Genomic DNA, 17,454 nt, shown 5'->3' on the forward strand with positions numbered 1-17,454 from the left:
TTTTGTAATGAGTAATGAGAAATTTTCATGTAATGAGTTCCAGCAGGACACGTGGCCTCTCCCTCTTCTCATTGAAAAAATTTCATCAATTGGATTGAGAGATCAGCTGACCAGAACCATAATTTGTAGATTCAGTGGAAATGCAAAGAGGCTTCAAAAGAAAACAACACAAGACAAGAAAGAGCAGAGCAGCAGGATGAAAAGTGTGTGGGGAGGAGCGGAGGGGGGGAAAGTGTCTGCCTTCACCAAGAGCCAAAGAGAAAAGTCTAGCTCTCATTTTATTCACATCCAGTACAGTAGCATCCACTTTCCATGTCGTTTCTTATTACTGGGTTTAACTTGACCACATCAAGCTAAAACCAGTAATATTTTATTGTGATTTTCTGACCTTGTTGAAAAATTAAGATGAACCGCTAGCAGAGGTTTTAACATGTTAGCTTCATTCTAACGTTGTGGGCAGTGATACTGTGGAGCTATGCAATGCTTACTAAGAGCAACTGCAAGACTTGTGCTTTGTTTTCATCCCATCCTAATGGCAGTATATTCAAGAAATGTTCAAAGGTAGTTTGCTTGGTTTTGTGGAGTAAAAATTCCCCTCAGCCATAAAAGGCTGAGAAAAGCTTGAGAGTAAATGGGAAGTATAAAGTTTCCATCTGAAGATAGACTGAAACAACATCAGGGAGGCTGATTCAGACAGATGAGCTCAATTTAACCCTGGTCTACACATGCTGAATGCTTTGATACTCTGAAGTTACTTTTGGCTGTTATTGCAGTTTAGCAAATAATATTAAGAATGTTTACTGCACCTGTATTAGTTAAAATGTATAATGAATGTGTTAAGGAAATAAATAAATCTTACCTAAGGTGAAACTCTGAGTCCATCAAGAACGAATCAAAATGCATTTTGATTATTATTTTATTAAGAAATTAAGCAAAGAATATGAGCAATGACTCCCCTGGCTAACAAAAGATGAAAGTACATTGCTTTTAATATCCACCAGCCCTCTTACAAAGAGGGGAGGAAAAGGGAGGATCCCACCAGTTTCAGTTTACGTCACAGCTCTGGTATTTGCACCTGCAGAGTGTGACCCAGGATGGTTCAAACCCAGTTCAGAAATACCCTTTGTTATGTGTTTCCAGCAAGATGGCTGCAACATGAATGGGTGCTTCTTAGATAAAATTGATGGATTGCTTTATTGATTGAAATAAAACAAAGTTTGTCATAACAAATGGAACTCAGTTCCCGAAGGTCAGACACTCAAACAATTAGCTATTATAACTTCAGTTTCACCAAAAAAGATTGTTGATATCACATCTGTTCTTCTCATACCGATGCTATCATTGATTATATTAACAAGGAGTGGTTTACAATCAGGACATTAAAGCTTAAAAACTCATACCTGAAATATTCTTTAGTTTAAAAAAATATAGCTCTAAAGCTAATTTCAGAATCAGCTCCTTTTTCCATTTTCGTCTATAAAAAAAACCATTTAACCCTTTCATGATCAGACACTGAGGTCAAATAAACTTCTTAAAATTAATGTTTCAATCTTTGTACAACTCATTCAGATAAGATTATTTTTAATTACATCTTTAAAAATGTTAAATGAAAATCTAATGCAAGGTACAAAACACAAAAGGAAGGTACAGCATGTACAATATATGAGGAGTAATACTTTTACATAACTAATCATAAAAGATAAACAGATGTTATTACTGATATGTATTTTCTCTCAAATCTCAATCAATAATTACATTTACTCTCCAAAGTTGCTTCAATAAGACAAAAAACAGAACAGAACATTATCTAACAGAAAGTAGAATGGGATCTACATCAAGATGATGAAAACTATTTAAATATTGAAGTTCAATGTGTATAAAACTAAGTAGGATGTTCATTTATAAGAAAGAAATATGAAAATGTTTTACCGCTCTAGAGATATTACCCATCAATTGTCAACATGCCTACATTTTTTGTGGATTAGTTTTAAAAGTACATATTTAAATAGATATATTTTTACAAACCTTTAGCAGAAGTGAGTTCTTTGTTCTTTTCCTAAATTTGCATGTTGACTTTAATCAATTTCAGAACTTTCATCAAAGTTTTCCATGTAAGTGTTTGAGGAACAAATGCTGCCGATCCCAGAGCTGATCTCTGACTCTCTCACTTTGTTATTCAGCCATTCAGCAACTTGGTCATGAGCTCGTCGTCTCTGTTTCTCTGAAATGCTCCCATAATCTGAGGCAACATCTCCACTCACTGAAACAGAGATAGAAGTGTTATTCAAGACAAGAATGCAGAAATAAAGGCTGTAAAGTCAAAATTAATTCATTATTAGATAAAACTTACTGTTGGGAATGTCAAAGTCATCTTTGCTCTGTGCTGTTCTCACATGAGGTTCTGTTGGTTTTTCTGGTTCCTTTGCTAAAGCTTTCATTACTCTCTCTATCAGCTCCTGTTCTCTCCTGTTCCATTCCTCTTCTATCTGTTTTGTTTGCGAAGGTAGAATAGGACGTTTCTTTTGTTTGGGTTTAATTGTGAAGCATCCTTTGTTTTGTTTAACCATATCAATAATTTTTTGGAACAGTTCTTTGACATGACCAGGATAATCAAAAATAAAGTTTTTTATAACATGGTATCTGTTCCCACATTTCTCCAGAAGCTCCTGGAGCTCCTTTCCCTCTCTGACGATGTAATTCTCTACAGGGACGTCATTGATCCAGTCTCCCCTGGTAAACAGAACCATGCAGTGTCTCCACACTCTCTCTGTTAATGGATTCATGATCTCCAGCAGAGCTTTGAGATCTTTCTCTGTGAAAGATCTGAGGATGGGAACAAGCAGGAGAAAAACATGAGGTCCAGGAGAACACATGGAGACACTGTGGAGAACTTCATCTTTGATCCAGTCAGGTGGTGTTGGGTCTGAGAACCAGCCTGGAGTTTCAACAACTGAGACTTTTACTCCATCAAAGTTTCCTTCATGTTTCACACAAGTTGAAGTTTCTCTTTGATCTTGGTAGGTCTGAAATCATAAAAAACAAACAAAGAATATATCTATTATACTTTACACCTAGGATGTTAGACTGTATTAGATCTTTTTGCTTTGTCAACATGTTGTGTTACCTTTTTCAACCAAGCTCTGTTAAAAGTTATATTAAACAGATCATCGAACAGAATCATGTTTCCAGCAAGACTTTTCCCTGAACATTTCTGGCCAACTAGAACAATCCTGATGTCAGTGATTGGATGTTTCTCACCTGTAAAATAAAAATAAAAAATTACAGTAAATATGATCCTAAAACTTTTATGTTACATCACTACATTATAAAATATGTCCTATTTATTTCTTACCTCCAATCAGCTCTCTCAGGACTCTTGATTTTCTCTCATTGATCGTCTTCAACCTCTTGGCCATCTTGTCTCCAGTCTCTCTCTTGGTTTCTAGCTCTGCTGCTCGGTCCAGCTCCACTTCATAGTAAGGATCTTCATTTCCTGCCCACATCTCTTCAATCTTCTCCAGTAGTTCCTTTACCTGAGTCTTATCTCTGTGGTCCTTGTTGTTCAGGACATGATACCTGTTCTCACACTTGTTCACTATCCACTGCAGACCTTCCTCACTCTCTATGCGCTCCTCTACAGTCTTCACTCCTAACCAGTCTCCATAGGTAAACAGAACCAGTGTATGTTTCCAGATTTCTTCTCTAAACAGACTCATATGTTTCTGGACAGATCTCAGATAGGAATCATCAGCATTGATCATCACAGGAATAACCAGCAGCACAGCATGTGGTCCTGGAGGACACAGATTCACACTGTTCTCTATTTCCAGTTTATCCATCTCACTGGTTTCCTGAAGGGCGTTGATGCAGAACCAACCAGGAGAATCGACCACTGTGAGCCGCCTTCCTTCAACCACACCATGGCTGATTTCACTGTGGGTTGTTCTTCTGTCAATCTTTTCATTGACATTAAACACATTTTTTCCTAGAATATGGTTTCCTGCTGAGCTCTTGCCAGCATATGACTGTCCAATCATCAATATTCTCAAATGGTTTGGAGGGACTTTTCCACCTAAGCCAACAAAACAGGGGGAAAAAAAAATCTCAATTTATGAAAGTTTGCCACTTGCCTTTATTTAGAGCAGGGTTGATCAACAGAAGGCAGACAAAAAGTTTCAAAGCTTAAACAGTTGCTAATTATTGGTAGTTAAAACAGAAAGGCCAAAAAATAATCAGGTGATGAATATATTGCATGAACTCTGTGATGTAGATTGTTTTGGGTGATTGTTGTGCCCTTTGTTTAATTTACAGCAGGCAGTGAACAGCTAAAATATTTTGTAAAAGAGAGCAAGAGGGATTTCTTTTTACAGAGTACTTGGTCTAATTCATCTCGCACTGTGTTGGTTTTCTAAACATTTTCCTGGAAAGAAACACAAAGTTCTGCTTGTGTTTTACTAAGAGACAATAACATTGTTTTTTATATCTTATGTTTGATTTGATGCTCTTCTTCAAATGATGTTCAAACATATCCCAAAAGAGAAACTTCAGTGATGTTATTCTGTGAGTTATATGTGATATTCTCACAGAAAACATAAATTCTGGAACATTTTCTACATTCAACATAGAAGAACAGTAGAGGTTCTAGATTTAATTTACCAGGATGTCGAGGATTTTGCCAATAGGATTTAACTGAAGAGCAGGACAAAAACAACGAAACAAAATCAAAGCAAAAATAAACAAAGCTCAGTGCACTATTTTGTTGTTTCATATTAATGTAACCGGGTGGTTTTATTGGAAGATGTAGTTTACATCTAGTGGTTGTAAATTCCCACCGTGGTTTGGGCCTTTGAACACATCTAGGCCCCGTTCCCCACCGTCACTTCCGTTCACAGCCTTGTCGGGCTCATTAAGCGTATATAGGCACCGGGTGTGCACGCCAATCTGTGTGTGTTTGTTTGGTCCGTTAGTTGAGTTGGCTCTCAGGTCAGATGAGCGCTGGCGCCGTGCTCATCGGGTTGCTGTGAGTGTTCGGATCGTGGACACTTAATACTGGTAGGATAAATGGATTTTTCATGTCATTACTCTACCTGTCTATTATTGTCAGCAGATGTGTCATTGTTTTCTTTTGGTATTGCAGACTGCTGCTGTTGCCTATTATGCTCCCACAAACCATACAGAACCACAAATATTGCAGAACCACGAACAATGCATAGTTCTTTATATTTTTTATTAGCTTGCTGGGCACAGTCTTGGGACTGGGTTGGGGCAATGCGGGGTTTGTTTTCTTTTGTCTAACATTATTTTGTTATTTTGTGTTTCTACTAATTTGGTTTGCATTTGTTTTGGTTCCAATTGCTTCTAGTCTGGTCCTGGGTTTTTGAGCCTATTGCGTTTTAAATTAGAATAATAAAGTCTATTTTTAATATTGTAAAAGAATGTATAAATAAAACATATTTTGTATACTATTTCTGTTTCCTCATTCTCAGCCAGACCTACCTGGGTATCATTAATTGGGAAACTCTAGACCACTTGATATTTCAGTAGTCTACCAGTTGGCTTTAGGGCCACGTCCTCAGTCACAATCCGGGTGCTTTCCCCCGTGTTACAATTTTCTGGCGTTGTTGGCAGGATCTGGCTGTTGGAACAGATAGTATACATATTTTTACATTCATTTCTGTTACCGATAGTGTTGGTTCTGTGGTAGTGGTGCTTTAGTAGAGAGCATTATTGCTGTATTCATTCATTGTTTGGAGCGCTTAGAGTGTGGGAGCATAATAGTGCAACAGTAGGCACACCGTGGGACCTGGCTGGATATTTCCGCCTGTGAACGAGGATCAGCGTTCCTGGTGCGATGGCTGAGGAACTTCAAGAACTCCGGGCTCGAGTCCAGCAGTTGGAGGCCGAAAGGAGCCGTCTGCAGCAGGAGAGGGATTCTGCACGAGCAAATTTAAATCAACAGGAGGATGAACAAGCTGGCCCGAGTACAAGTGGAGCTCCGATGAACACTAGGACAACTGATCGCATAATCTACCTGCCGAGGGAGCGAAAGTGTCCAATCTTTCGAGGAACTCATGGTGTCGGTGTGGAGGAGTGGATAGAAGAGGTTCGCACCAGCATGCGAGTCCGCCATGTTGGACCCACAGATCAGGCTGCTTTCATTTTTGACCATCTTGAAGGTGAAGCTCGAGATGAGATTAAATATAGATCCTCAGCTGAACGTGAGAATCCAGAAACTGTTTTCACCATTTTAAAAGAACTGTATGGTTGCCAACAGTCGTATGTCGCATTACAGGAGGACTTCTTTTCACGGAGACAATTAGATGGTGAATCTTTGCAGGAATTCTCTCATTCATTGTTTTGCTTGATGGACAAAGTTAAATCTAATTCTCCTCATGCTATGGCAAATGCTGACATTTTACTTCGTGATCAATTTATTCAAAATGTTAGTAATTCTGACCTGCGTAGAGAGTTAAAGCGTTATGCTCGTGATAATCCAAGGTGTACATTACTGGAGGTTAGAGCTGAGGCAATTACGTGGGAGCGTGAGGGCGGGGTGGAAAATAAAAGTAGTGTTGTCCCCTCTTTTTGTGCTGTACAGAGTGCCAGTGTGTCCCCTCCCCAAATTGACTCTCCCACTGGTTCTGTTGCCTCTCAACTTGCTACTCTGACTGTAATTGTACAAAAACAGCAGGAACAGTTGGACCAGATTAGTCAATCCCTTGCAGCTATGCAGCAGCCCCCTGTGGCTAGGCCTCCCAGTTCTAGTAGTGTGATTTGTCACAAATGTCAGCAACCAGGCCACATTGCCCGGTATTGTACCACTCGTGGCCGTTTTAAGTCTCCACGCACAAGTGGTGCCCCTCAGGTTCAATCCACCCCTAGCCATCAGCGGTCGGAAAACTAACTCCCCCTAGTGTTAGGAGCCAGACATTAGGAGGGGGTGGTTCAGGCTCGGTGGGTCCCCAAATTGAAGAGGTGAAGGAGTGTTTAATTGCATCGTGCCCTCAAGTCACTGTAAAACTATCTGGGGTTCCAGTCCAGTGTATTCTTGACACCGGTTCTATGGTTTCTACCATTTCAGAAAGCTTCTTTAAAAAGCATTTTCCAGATAAGTTAAAGGTATGCCATTGGTTAGAGTTGAGAGCTGCAAACGGTTTGAATATTCCGTACTTGGGTTATCTCGAGCCTGATATTGAGGTGTGTGGAATGGTAATCCCCAGAAGAGGGATCCTTGTTGTTAGGGACCCTCCAGGTCAGGCCAGTTCACCTCAAATACCAGGCATAATCGGGATGAATGTAATAAAGGCCTACTATCTTCAGCTATTTGACCAGTATGGCCCTGATTTGTTTAATCTTCAATCTGTTCAGGGGGCACAGTCTTCCTGGCTTCCTGCCTTTCAGCTATGTCAGCAGACTGAGGTTCAAGAAGGCCATATTCAAACCAGTGTTGCAAAACTTCGTGGTAGAAGACCTGTTGAAGTCCCTGCAGGCACTATTAAGTTTGTACCTGCCACATGTTCAGCCATGTTGGCGCTGGCTGGGGCAGCATTAATTGAGCCGTTGGATGTAAAGTTTAGCTTACCTGAGGGTTTGTTAGTGTCTCCTTCCCTTTTGCAGGTTTTTCGGGGCACTGTTTATGTTCCTGTGGTGAATGTAGGGGTGTGTACAGTCACACTAAGACCACGTTGTGCTCTGGGTCTCTTGTCTCCTGTAAAAGTGGTCAGTTTACCGTCAGAGTTGCAGGAAGTTCCTTGTGCACAGGAGCAAGTCGTGGCTGCAGTCAGGTCCCATGCTGCTGAGACTGGTTCGGTTGGAGAGAAGATAACATCACTTAATCTCTCTATGCTGGACAGTGAAGAGCAGCATAAGGTGAGAACATTGTTGCTAAAGTATGAGTCTGTGTTCTCTGCTTTTGATGGTGACCTTGGTATTACTAATTTAATCGAGCATAGCATTCCATTGTTAGACAATGTTCCTGTGCGGCAGAGGTATCGGCGTATCCCTCCATCTGAATATGAGGCAGTTAAGTCTCATATTAACCAGCTGCTGGCAACCCAGGTTATCAGAGAGAGCAGTAGCCCTTATGCATCGCCAATTGTCCTGGTCCGAAAGAAGGACGGCAGTCTTCGCCTATGTGTGGACTACAGACAACTTAATAAAAAGACCAGAAAAGACGCTTTTCCACTGCCCCGAATAGAGGAAACATTGGACTCTCTATCAGGCGCCCGCTGGTTCACAACCATGGACCTTGTTTGTGGCTATAACCAGGTTCCAGTTGCAGAGACTGATCGCCCAAAAACGGCCTTTTGCACGCCTTTTGGCCTGTTTGAATTTAATCGCATGCCATTCGGGTTGTGTAATGCACCAGGAACTTTCCAACGTTTAATGGAGAGGATGTTCGGGGCTCAGCATGGTCAGTCACTCTTGCTATACCTGGATGATATTATTGTGTTTTCTTCCAGTGTTGACCAGCACCTGGCACGGCTGGAGGTGGTGTTAAGTTGCCTGAAACAAGAGGGATTGAAGGTCAAGTTGGAAAAATGTGACTTCTTTAAAAAGCAGGTGCAGTACCTGGGACATCTCATCTCTGAGGACGGCGTGGCCACGGACCCAGACAAGATTGCAGCAGTGTCAAACTGGCCTCACCCTACAAATGTCTCAGAGCTGCGGTCATTCCTGGGATTTGCCAATTATTATCGAAGGTTCGTAGAAGGTTTTCCTCAATTGGCTGGCCCGCTCCATCGTCTTGTTTCAGAACATGCTGGGTCGAAGGCGAGTCGAGGACGAGGGAAACTATTGGGAGGAGCATGGTCACCAGACTGCGAAAGGAGCTTCCAGGAGCTCAAGGCCAAGCTTGTAAGTGCTCCCACTCTTGCTTTTGCTGATTTTTCCCTGCCTTTTATTTTAGAGGTCGACGCCAGCCACAGTGGACTAGGAGCTGTGTTGTCTCAGGAACAGGGTGGCCGAGTACGACCCATTGCCTATGCCAGCCGCAGTTTGCATGCTGCTGAGAAAAGTTATAGCTCCATGAAACTTGAGATGTTGGCCATGAAGTGGGCTATGGCTGAAAAATTCAAGGATTACCTGTGGGGCCACCGATGTGTCGTTTGGACTGACAACAACCCACTGAGCCATTTGGACACTGCCAAATTGGGTGCCACGGAGCATCGATGGGTTGCTGAACTTTCTGCATTTGACTATACGGTCAGATATCGTCCAGGCCGTGTGAATAAGAATGCTGACGCCCTCTCAAGGCAATCAACAAGTGGGGACAGAACACAACTACACCACCACCTCCCAGGGACAGCCATTCCAGAACAAATCTGTGAGATGTCGAGGGGGGTGCAGGAGGATGCTGTGCAGTTGGCGATCACTGTCCTTCCATCCCGCAGCAGAGACGATCTGTGCCTACTTCAAGGGGCTGATCCGTCCATTTCAGCCTTCCTGGAGTTTTGGCAGCAGCAAAGAGTGCCGAGCCGGGCTGAGAAGGAGTGTCTAGGGCCGGGCGCCCGTGGACTTCTGAAACAGTGGGACCGAATTGTCCAGAAGGAAGGCCTTTTGTATCGGCGCACCTGGAGACCAGATGGTGGAGAAGAAGTTCTTCAGTTTCTTCTCCCAGAGAGTCTAAAACCAGAGGTGTTGCAGGAGCTTCATCAACATCATGGCCACCAGGGGGTCGAGAGGATGACTGATGTGGTGAAGCAGAGGTGTTTCTGGCCAGGAGTGGATAAAGATGTAAAGGATTGGTGCCAACAGTGTGAGAGGTGTACCCTTGCTAAGAACACCCAGCCAAGAGTTCGAGCTCCTATGGGTCACCTGCTTGCTTCAAGACCAAATCAGCTGCTGGCCATCGATTTTACACTTTTGGAACCAGCCCGTGATGGAAGGGAGCTTGTGATGGTGATGACAGATGTATTTTCGAAGTTCACCCAAGCCATCCCTACTCGTGATCAGAAAGCGACGACAGTGGCAAAGGTCCTGGTTCGTGAGTGGTTTTACCGTTTTGGAGTGCCGGCCCGTATCCACTCTGACCAGGGGAGGAACTTTGAAGGTGTCCTAGTACAACAGTTATGCGAGTTGTATGGAGTTCAGAAAAGTCGCACCACACCCTACCACCCGCAGGGAAATGGACAATGTGAATGTTTTAATCGAACTATGTTCAATCTGCTTCGCTCCCTAGTTCCAGATGAAAAGCGAAATTGGCCAGAACATCTCCCACAGCTGGTCTTCCACTATAACACCACTTCCCATCAGTCGACTGGTGAATCTCCTCACTTCCTCATGTTTGGACAAGAGCCCCACTTGCCAGTGGATTTTCTGCTTGGCCATCTTCCTGAGCCCACAGAAGCTAAAGTGTGTGATTGGGTGGCAGAGCACAGGAGGCGCCTAAATGTGGCCATTGATGTTGTTAAAGGCAGAGTGGAGTTGGCAGCCCACAGGAGAAAAGTGAGGCATGATGAGAAAGTCCGGTGTGAGCCACTTCAAGTTGGACAAAGAGTGTATCTGCGTGATGTTGGCCCAGGGCGCAGAAAGATCCAGGATGCCTGGGGGTCTACAATGTACAAAGTTGTGAGGGCGCCAAGTTCAGGTGGTGTTGTATATTCAATTGCTCCAGTTGATAAGCCTCACCTTGTTAGACAAGTGCACCGTACCTCCATAAAGCCTGCCCTGTCACCTTCAGAGACCTGCTATGATGATTGGCCACCGAGAGCACCGGAGGAGAACAGTGATGAGGAGGATGTGGAGTCGGGATCTTGGCTGGTGTGCCGAGAGGCTGTTGGTAATCCACCCAGGCCTGTGGTCCCAGAACCATCAGAGAGGCCTCCAGCTCGAACACCTGTTCAGGTGCCGTCAGCTTCGCAAACTCCTCAGAGCACTAGGGCTGCCCCTAGAAAGTCCACCCGTAAAACTGCAGGCAAGCACTCCAATCCTCAGCATCTCCCAAGATCAGCTATGAGTGAAGACAGAGGGGCTGCTGGTTCTCTGGTTCCAGGTGTTAGCAGCATGGCTACAGCCATTTTTCGACCTTGGTCATAGTTTTACTTAATCGGTGGGTCACCGATTCATAGAGGGGGGGTAGGATGTAACCGGGTGGTTTTATTGGAAGATGTAGTTTACATCTAGTGGTTGTAAATTCCCACCGTGGTTTGGGCCTTTGAACACATCTAGGCCCCGTTCCCCACCGTCACTTCCGTTCACAGCCTTGTCGGGCTCATTAAGCGTATATAGGCACCGGGTGTGCACGCCAATCTGTGTGTGTTTGTTTGGTCCGTTAGTTGAGTTGGCTCTCAGGTCAGATGAGCGCTGGCGCCGTGCTCATCGGGTTGCTGTGAGTGTTCGGATCGTGGACACTTAATACTGGTAGGATAAATGGATTTTTCATGTCATTACTCTACCTGTCTATTATTGTCAGCAGATGTGTCATTGTTTTCTTTTGGTATTGCAGACTGCTGCTGTTGCCTATTATGCTCCCACAAACCATACAGAACCACAAATATTGCAGAACCACGAACAATGCATAGTTCTTTATATTTTTTATTAGCTTGCTGGGCACAGCCTTGGGACTGGGTTGGGGCAATGCGGGGTTTGTTTTCTTTTGTCTAACATTATTTTGTGTTTCTACTAATTTGGTTTGCATTTGTTTTGGTTCCAATTGCTTCTAGTCTGGTCCTGGGTTTTTGAGCCTATTGCGTTTTAAATTAGAATAATAAAGTCTATTTTTAATATTGTAAAAGAATGTATAAATAAAACATATTTTGTATACTATTTCTGTTTCCTCATTCTCAGCCAGACCTACCTGGGTATCATTAATTGGGAAACTCTAGACCACTTGATATTTCAGTAGTCTACCAGTTGGCTTTAGGGCCACGTCCTCAGTCACAATCCGGGTGCTTTCCCCCGTGTTACATTAATTTTAAACAATATAAATTGAGCTAATGAGTCAAGCTAATGGTTCTGGAGTGGCAGATTTCAAACTCCTGAACTGGCAGATAAACTATGGTCTTATCTCAAAATGGATGAAGCTTAATTTTTTAATTAAGGTAAAGAAGGTAAAGAAAAATTATTCAATTTCATTTTTTATTACATTTCTGTGCCAGCACATGTCACAGAATTGACATGTGCTGGCTAACTTTATTTTTATAAAAAATAAATCAGTTTCCATAAGAAATAGATCTAGTTATGTGAGAAATGGATTTACTATTATCTCTTCAAGTCAGAAACCTAATCATCATCTCAGAAGTCAGTGGGAAACAGTTTTAAGAGATCGATTGAGTGATTTATTGTTCCCTCACATTTACTGACACTTCTCTTTAGTCGCTAAAAATGCATATAACCACAAAAAGCCCCAGTGCAACTGGGGAACTGAACTTAAATTAGTACAGTATAGCTTGCGTAGTTTAGAAATTTTCATAGTATATGTAGTTTTTTTTAAACTATATACAAACTAAAATGGTTTTATCTGCCAAACTTGAGCTGATGCAATTACCCACGAACATTTACATGGTAAGCAGCACTATAGTTTATTAGAAAAAAAAGTAACTTCCAACCTACCTTCAATCTGTAGCTTCAGTTTGTTTCTTTGTTTCTGGACTTGATCAAACCTTTTTGAGGCTCTTTCAGTCAAATCTCTCATTTCTTTTCTCAGAGTTTCTCCTTGACTTCTGTCAACAGAACAGTGTCTGAATCCATTGTTTGTAATCAGGGTCTGAATTTTCTCTAAAAGCTTCTTAACTTGATCTCTATCTTCTCTGTTACTGATGTTGAGAAAATGTTTTCTGTTTCCACATTGTTGAAGAATCCACTGCAGGACTGGATTTGTTCTGATTCTGAACTCAATCTCTTCATCACTACATGGAGCGACTGCAGTGAACAACACAATGGTGTGCCTGAAAACGTCTGCATTTAAAATTTCCAAGTGCTGCTTTAGTGATGATTTGACTCGCTGAGATGAATGTAAATCAACAGGAATAACCAGAAGAAATACATGAGGTCCTGGTGGACACATATTGACACTATTCTGGATTTCTATCTGATCCAGTTTTAGAGTCTCTTCTCTTGAGTCATCCCACCTCCATCCTGGAGTATCAACCACTGTGACTCGTCTGCCGAACACTTCCTGCTGCCTCGCTTCACTCTGAGCTGTTCTTCTGCTGGTGTCAAAAGCATTTTGACCCAGGATGAAGTTTCCAGCTGAACTTTTACCCCTGACAAGGTTATTATATCGTCCTCCTATCAACACAATCCTCAACTCTGCACCAGGTTGGCTTTGTGCTGTAAAGATAGAAAAGTCCTTATTTGAATACAGTTAACATCTACTTTGCATAGAGCAGCACAAAATTTAATTTCTATTCAACTGTATATTACTATTGGAACACTTGTGTAACAGAGTAAATATCAATAATATTCACACAAAATAAGCCTAAAACATTATCTAGAAAATCAGACGAAGCCATTTAGTCCACTTTCCATTTATTCAATGAAGTCAAAGACTGTGAATTCAACATATTCAGCCAGTAAAATGAGAGTTTATAAAAGTATAATCCAAGGTAGGATAATTTAAGGAAGGTTTATGAAAACGTCACATACCTGAGTTGGAAACAGCCATTTCATTCGCTTCACTCTGTCGATTTTTGTAACTTGTTTGTTCTCGCTAAACTTGTTGAAGTCCATAGTACAAAGGTGGATGTCGTTGCGCTTGATAGTTGGTAGATTAAGTCAACATGGTCAGAGATCGCCATCTGCTGGAAGACTAGAATCACTGCATCTGCAGGGGTGTCGAAATCCAGTCCTCAAGGGCCGGTGTCCTGCAACTTTTAGATGTGCCTCTGCTGCACCACACCTGAATAGAATAATTAGGTCATCAGCAAGGATCTGGAGAACTTGTCGACACAAGGAGGAGGTAATTAAGCCGTTTCTTTCCAGTGTTTTGTACCTGTGGCACATCTAAAAACTGCAGGACAGCGGCCCTCGAGGACTGGAGTTTGACACCCCTGACTTAAAGAAACTACAATGTAAAACTGAAACTTACATCAATAAACAAAATGTTATTCTGCGTTCATTTAACAGAATAAAACACAATGGGTCAAATTAAAATAGAAACCAAACGTTTACTCCATATAAGAACTTGATTTGTCTGAATAAATGCTGAAGCATTACACAGTGATTTGAATTTGAAGTGAGCAATTTAAATAAATTAAAACTATGTAGAAAATAAGATCTATTATTTGTCAGGGAATTAAAAAGGCTCATTCTTCTATTTTAGCAACTCTTGTTGATCAACTTTCAATTCAAACTTATTGAGTAAGATATCAGTCAAAAAGTTCTGTACACATTTGTATTTATGTGTCAATAAAAGTCTTGTATGTAAAACTCTGCTGTCATAGATGTGAGTCTGGGAAATTGTGGGGATTAGGATTGTTTTATGTGAATAAGAGTCTAAAAGTTGTGGATCCATGACTACCTCACAAACAGACCACAGTTTGTGAGACTGAAGTACTGCGTGTCTAACCAAGCGGTCATAACAAAGGAACACCACAGGGGACTGTACTCTCACCACTCCTTTTCATTATGCACACATCAGGCTTCCAGCACTAGTCTAACTTCTGTCACCTCCAGAAATACTCAAATTAATCTGCAGTTGTTTCATGATGTGGGGACAATAATCTCATCTTGAATGTGAACAAACCAAAGGACATGATTGTTGATTTCAGGAGGAACAGGGTTTGATCAAACCCTATATCCATCATGGGAGAAGAAGTGAAGGTGGTTGAGGAATATAAACATCTCAGTGTTCATCTGGACAACAGACTGGAGTGGAGACACAACAGCGAAGCCATCTATAAGAAGGGACTAAGCAGACTGTACTTCTTAAAGAAGCTAAGATCCTTCAAGGTTTGCAGCAAGATGCTGCAGATCTTCTCTAAGTCTATTGTTGAGAGTGTCATCTCTTCATCAATCATCTGTTGGGGCAGTAGCATCAGAACCAGGGACCTAAAAAGGCTGGTTCTGTTCTGTTCTGGGGACTACTGTGGATCCTCTGGAGATGATGCAAAGAAGGATTTTTCATAAAATAAAGAAGATTATGGACAATCCTGACCATCCTCTTCACGAGACTGTTGTGAAAAAACAAAGAGTTTTCAGTCAGAGGCTTCTTCAAATTCACCATAATGCAGGCAGCTACAAGAAATCTCTCATGCCAATAGCCATCGACATCTACAAGAATCTGAATTAATGAGTCACAAAAGCATTTAATTTCCCTTTGTGATTAATAAAATATTTTTAATTGAACTGAATAAAGTTTGTTTAAAAGAGAAAAACATTTAAACTGAAAAAATATTTTGAACAAAAAAAAATTTAAACTGAAAATATATATTTTAAACTTAAAAAAAACCTACAGGTTCAAAAGTAATTCTGATTCAAGTTTTTATTTTTGAGTTTCAGATCTTTTTTCCAGTTTCAAACTTTTGAACTTGTTTTAGCATGGAGTTGGAGCCGTACGTAACAGGGGTGTGAAATTACTAATATTTCACCCCAACAGCTGGACAATAGTCACAGTTGTTGCATTCAGGGCTCATGGGAACTGGAAATGCAAAAAACACTTTTTAACCCTTACATACATTATTTTGAGTGCTTTGTAGGAGTGCAATTTTTTTATTTATTCTGTCCCTGTGTTACATGGATATCTTTACATTCCTTTTGAGTTATATTTCAGTCTGTTCATTTTTCTCTATTTGCTGTAACATTGTTCTTGTCTATCATATCACCACATTTGCTGTGGAGCTGCTAAACAAGGTCATAACTTCTGGCTAATTGTGAATGGGCCAATTATTTCAAAAAATGTTTTTTTCAAAAATGCTTTTTCAGTTTTAAATCTTTTTTTCTTCTTCTTCAAAACTTTTTGTCAGTTCCAAATCTTTTGTTCAGTTTCAAATATTTTATTTCATTTAAGTTGTTTTTTTTTCTTTCTTTTGAACCATAAGACTGGTTTCATCTGAATGGGGTAAATGCAGAGCAGAACAAATGTTTATTGATGCACTAAGTAAAACACAAATAAAGCAGAGTCTGAGTGTGGAAAACAACTTTATGAATATTTCTTAGTTCTATTATTTAGAGCAGCAGATAGAAACAACATAAAGTTACTGCATATTTTCATACAATGTTAACCCATCAGTTTGCTGTGAGATTAATAAACATACAGAATATCTCATGAGTCAAAGAGAAAAGATAGTCTATCAAAGCAAGTTTCTCTTATTCCAGATTATTCTCATCTGCTCCAGTTTAACCTGTACTTATACCCACAGTACAATAGCACCTTATGTGGATTATTGTATATTCACTATTAATATGAGATGTGTTGAGGTACTGTACAGATGGTTCCATAATCAGATAGCTGTTGTCATGAAATAACGTGTGTTAAAAAAAAACTGTTCATTTTACCCTCCTTTCTCTCCATATTCCTTCTCAGATCTTTGGATAAAACAAAATGAGAAAGATGGTTTTTCTGTTCCACTTCTCATATCAGTGATGAATATTTTCATATACTTTAAATATATGAAAGTACACAAAAGGTTTTTTTTTAACATCAACCTTTTAATTAGTTATATTTAGGTCATCATTTACAGGACAACATTTACATTGGTTTTGCATGGAAATTAAAATTTCAGAAAAAAGTCATAATTATGATGAATATTTGGAGTTAACTGGAGTTAAAGTGACAGAAACTGCTAAGGAACCGTTTCTGTTGACATAATTATAAACATTATGTTAATGTTTATTGTTGATGAATCTGTCTCTGTGCACAGAACCTTGATGCTACATCTATCCTTCAGTTTATCCAATTCACTTATTCCTGCAAGTAGGAGGCCAAGGTGTGCTGAAAAAACAAAGTGCCTCAAATAATTAGTCGCCTGCTTGTAAAATAAAATATGCTTCATATTTTTGTTCTTAATAATTAAAAATGGAAAATAAAATTTTGCATTTCAAAATAGAAATCAAACTACTTGCTTTTTGTTCTTCCATCTCTAGTTTCTGTTGTGAAAGCACCAGTAGACAGGTGGGTTTTAAGTTGAGATTTAAAGGCACCCAGTGTTTCAGCTGTTTTACAGTTTTCTGGAAGTTTTTTCTAAATTTGTGGTGCATAGAAACTGAATGCTGCTTCTCCTCGTTTGGTTCTGGTTCTGGGGATGCAGAGCAGACCAGAACCAGAAGATCTGAGGGATCTAGACGGTTGGTACAGCAATAACAGATCTTTAATGTATTGTGGTGCTAAACCGTTCAGTGATTTATAAACTAACAGTATTTTAAAGTCTATTCTTTGAGCTACAGGGAGCCAGTGTAGGGACTTTAAATCTGGTGTTATGTGCTCTATCTTCCTGGTTTTAGTGAGAACGTGAGCAGCAGCTTCTGGATCAGCTGCAGCTGTTTGATTGATTTATTAGTCAGACCTGTGAGCAT

At 40.6% G+C, this 17,454-nt stretch overlaps 3 protein-coding genes and 1 long non-coding RNA gene across 4 annotated transcripts in view; 2 read left to right on the top strand and 2 right to left on the bottom strand.

Moving 5' to 3' along the window:
- LOC148158002 (uncharacterized) overlaps positions 1 to 17,454 on the top strand; it is a 277,765-nt gene that overhangs the window by 227,500 nt on the left and 32,811 nt on the right. The gene's annotated exons all lie outside the window — the stretch shown is intronic.
- Positions 1 to 17,454, bottom strand: part of LOC106930933 (uncharacterized) — an 83,676-nt gene that overhangs the window by 19,112 nt on the left and 47,110 nt on the right. The window lies entirely within an intron of this gene.
- Positions 1,176 to 13,654, bottom strand: LOC106910877 (GTPase IMAP family member 8-like). Its single transcript, XM_088008287.1, has 6 exons — positions 13,588 to 13,654; positions 12,553 to 13,272; positions 3,353 to 4,072; positions 3,125 to 3,258; positions 2,351 to 3,023; positions 1,176 to 2,260 (listed from the first exon to the last, which is right to left on the bottom strand). Exons 1-6 carry the CDS (start codon positions 13,604 to 13,606, stop codon positions 2,076 to 2,078), a joined length of 2,451 nt encoding a protein of 816 aa, XP_087864413.1. The 5' UTR covers positions 13,607 to 13,654; the 3' UTR covers positions 1,176 to 2,075.
- On the top strand, positions 5,386 to 6,938 carry LOC148158005 (uncharacterized). The gene has a single exon (XM_088008290.1). The coding sequence runs from the start codon at positions 5,852 to 5,854 to the stop codon at positions 6,902 to 6,904; it is 1,053 nt and encodes a 350-aa protein (XP_087864416.1). The 5' UTR covers positions 5,386 to 5,851; the 3' UTR covers positions 6,905 to 6,938.

This window comes from Poecilia mexicana, unplaced genomic scaffold (genome assembly GCF_051168715.1).
Source record: "Poecilia mexicana isolate PSO_F unplaced genomic scaffold, ASM5116871v1 scaffold_8, whole genome shotgun sequence".
Taxonomy (NCBI): domain Eukaryota; kingdom Metazoa; phylum Chordata; class Actinopteri; order Cyprinodontiformes; family Poeciliidae; genus Poecilia; species Poecilia mexicana.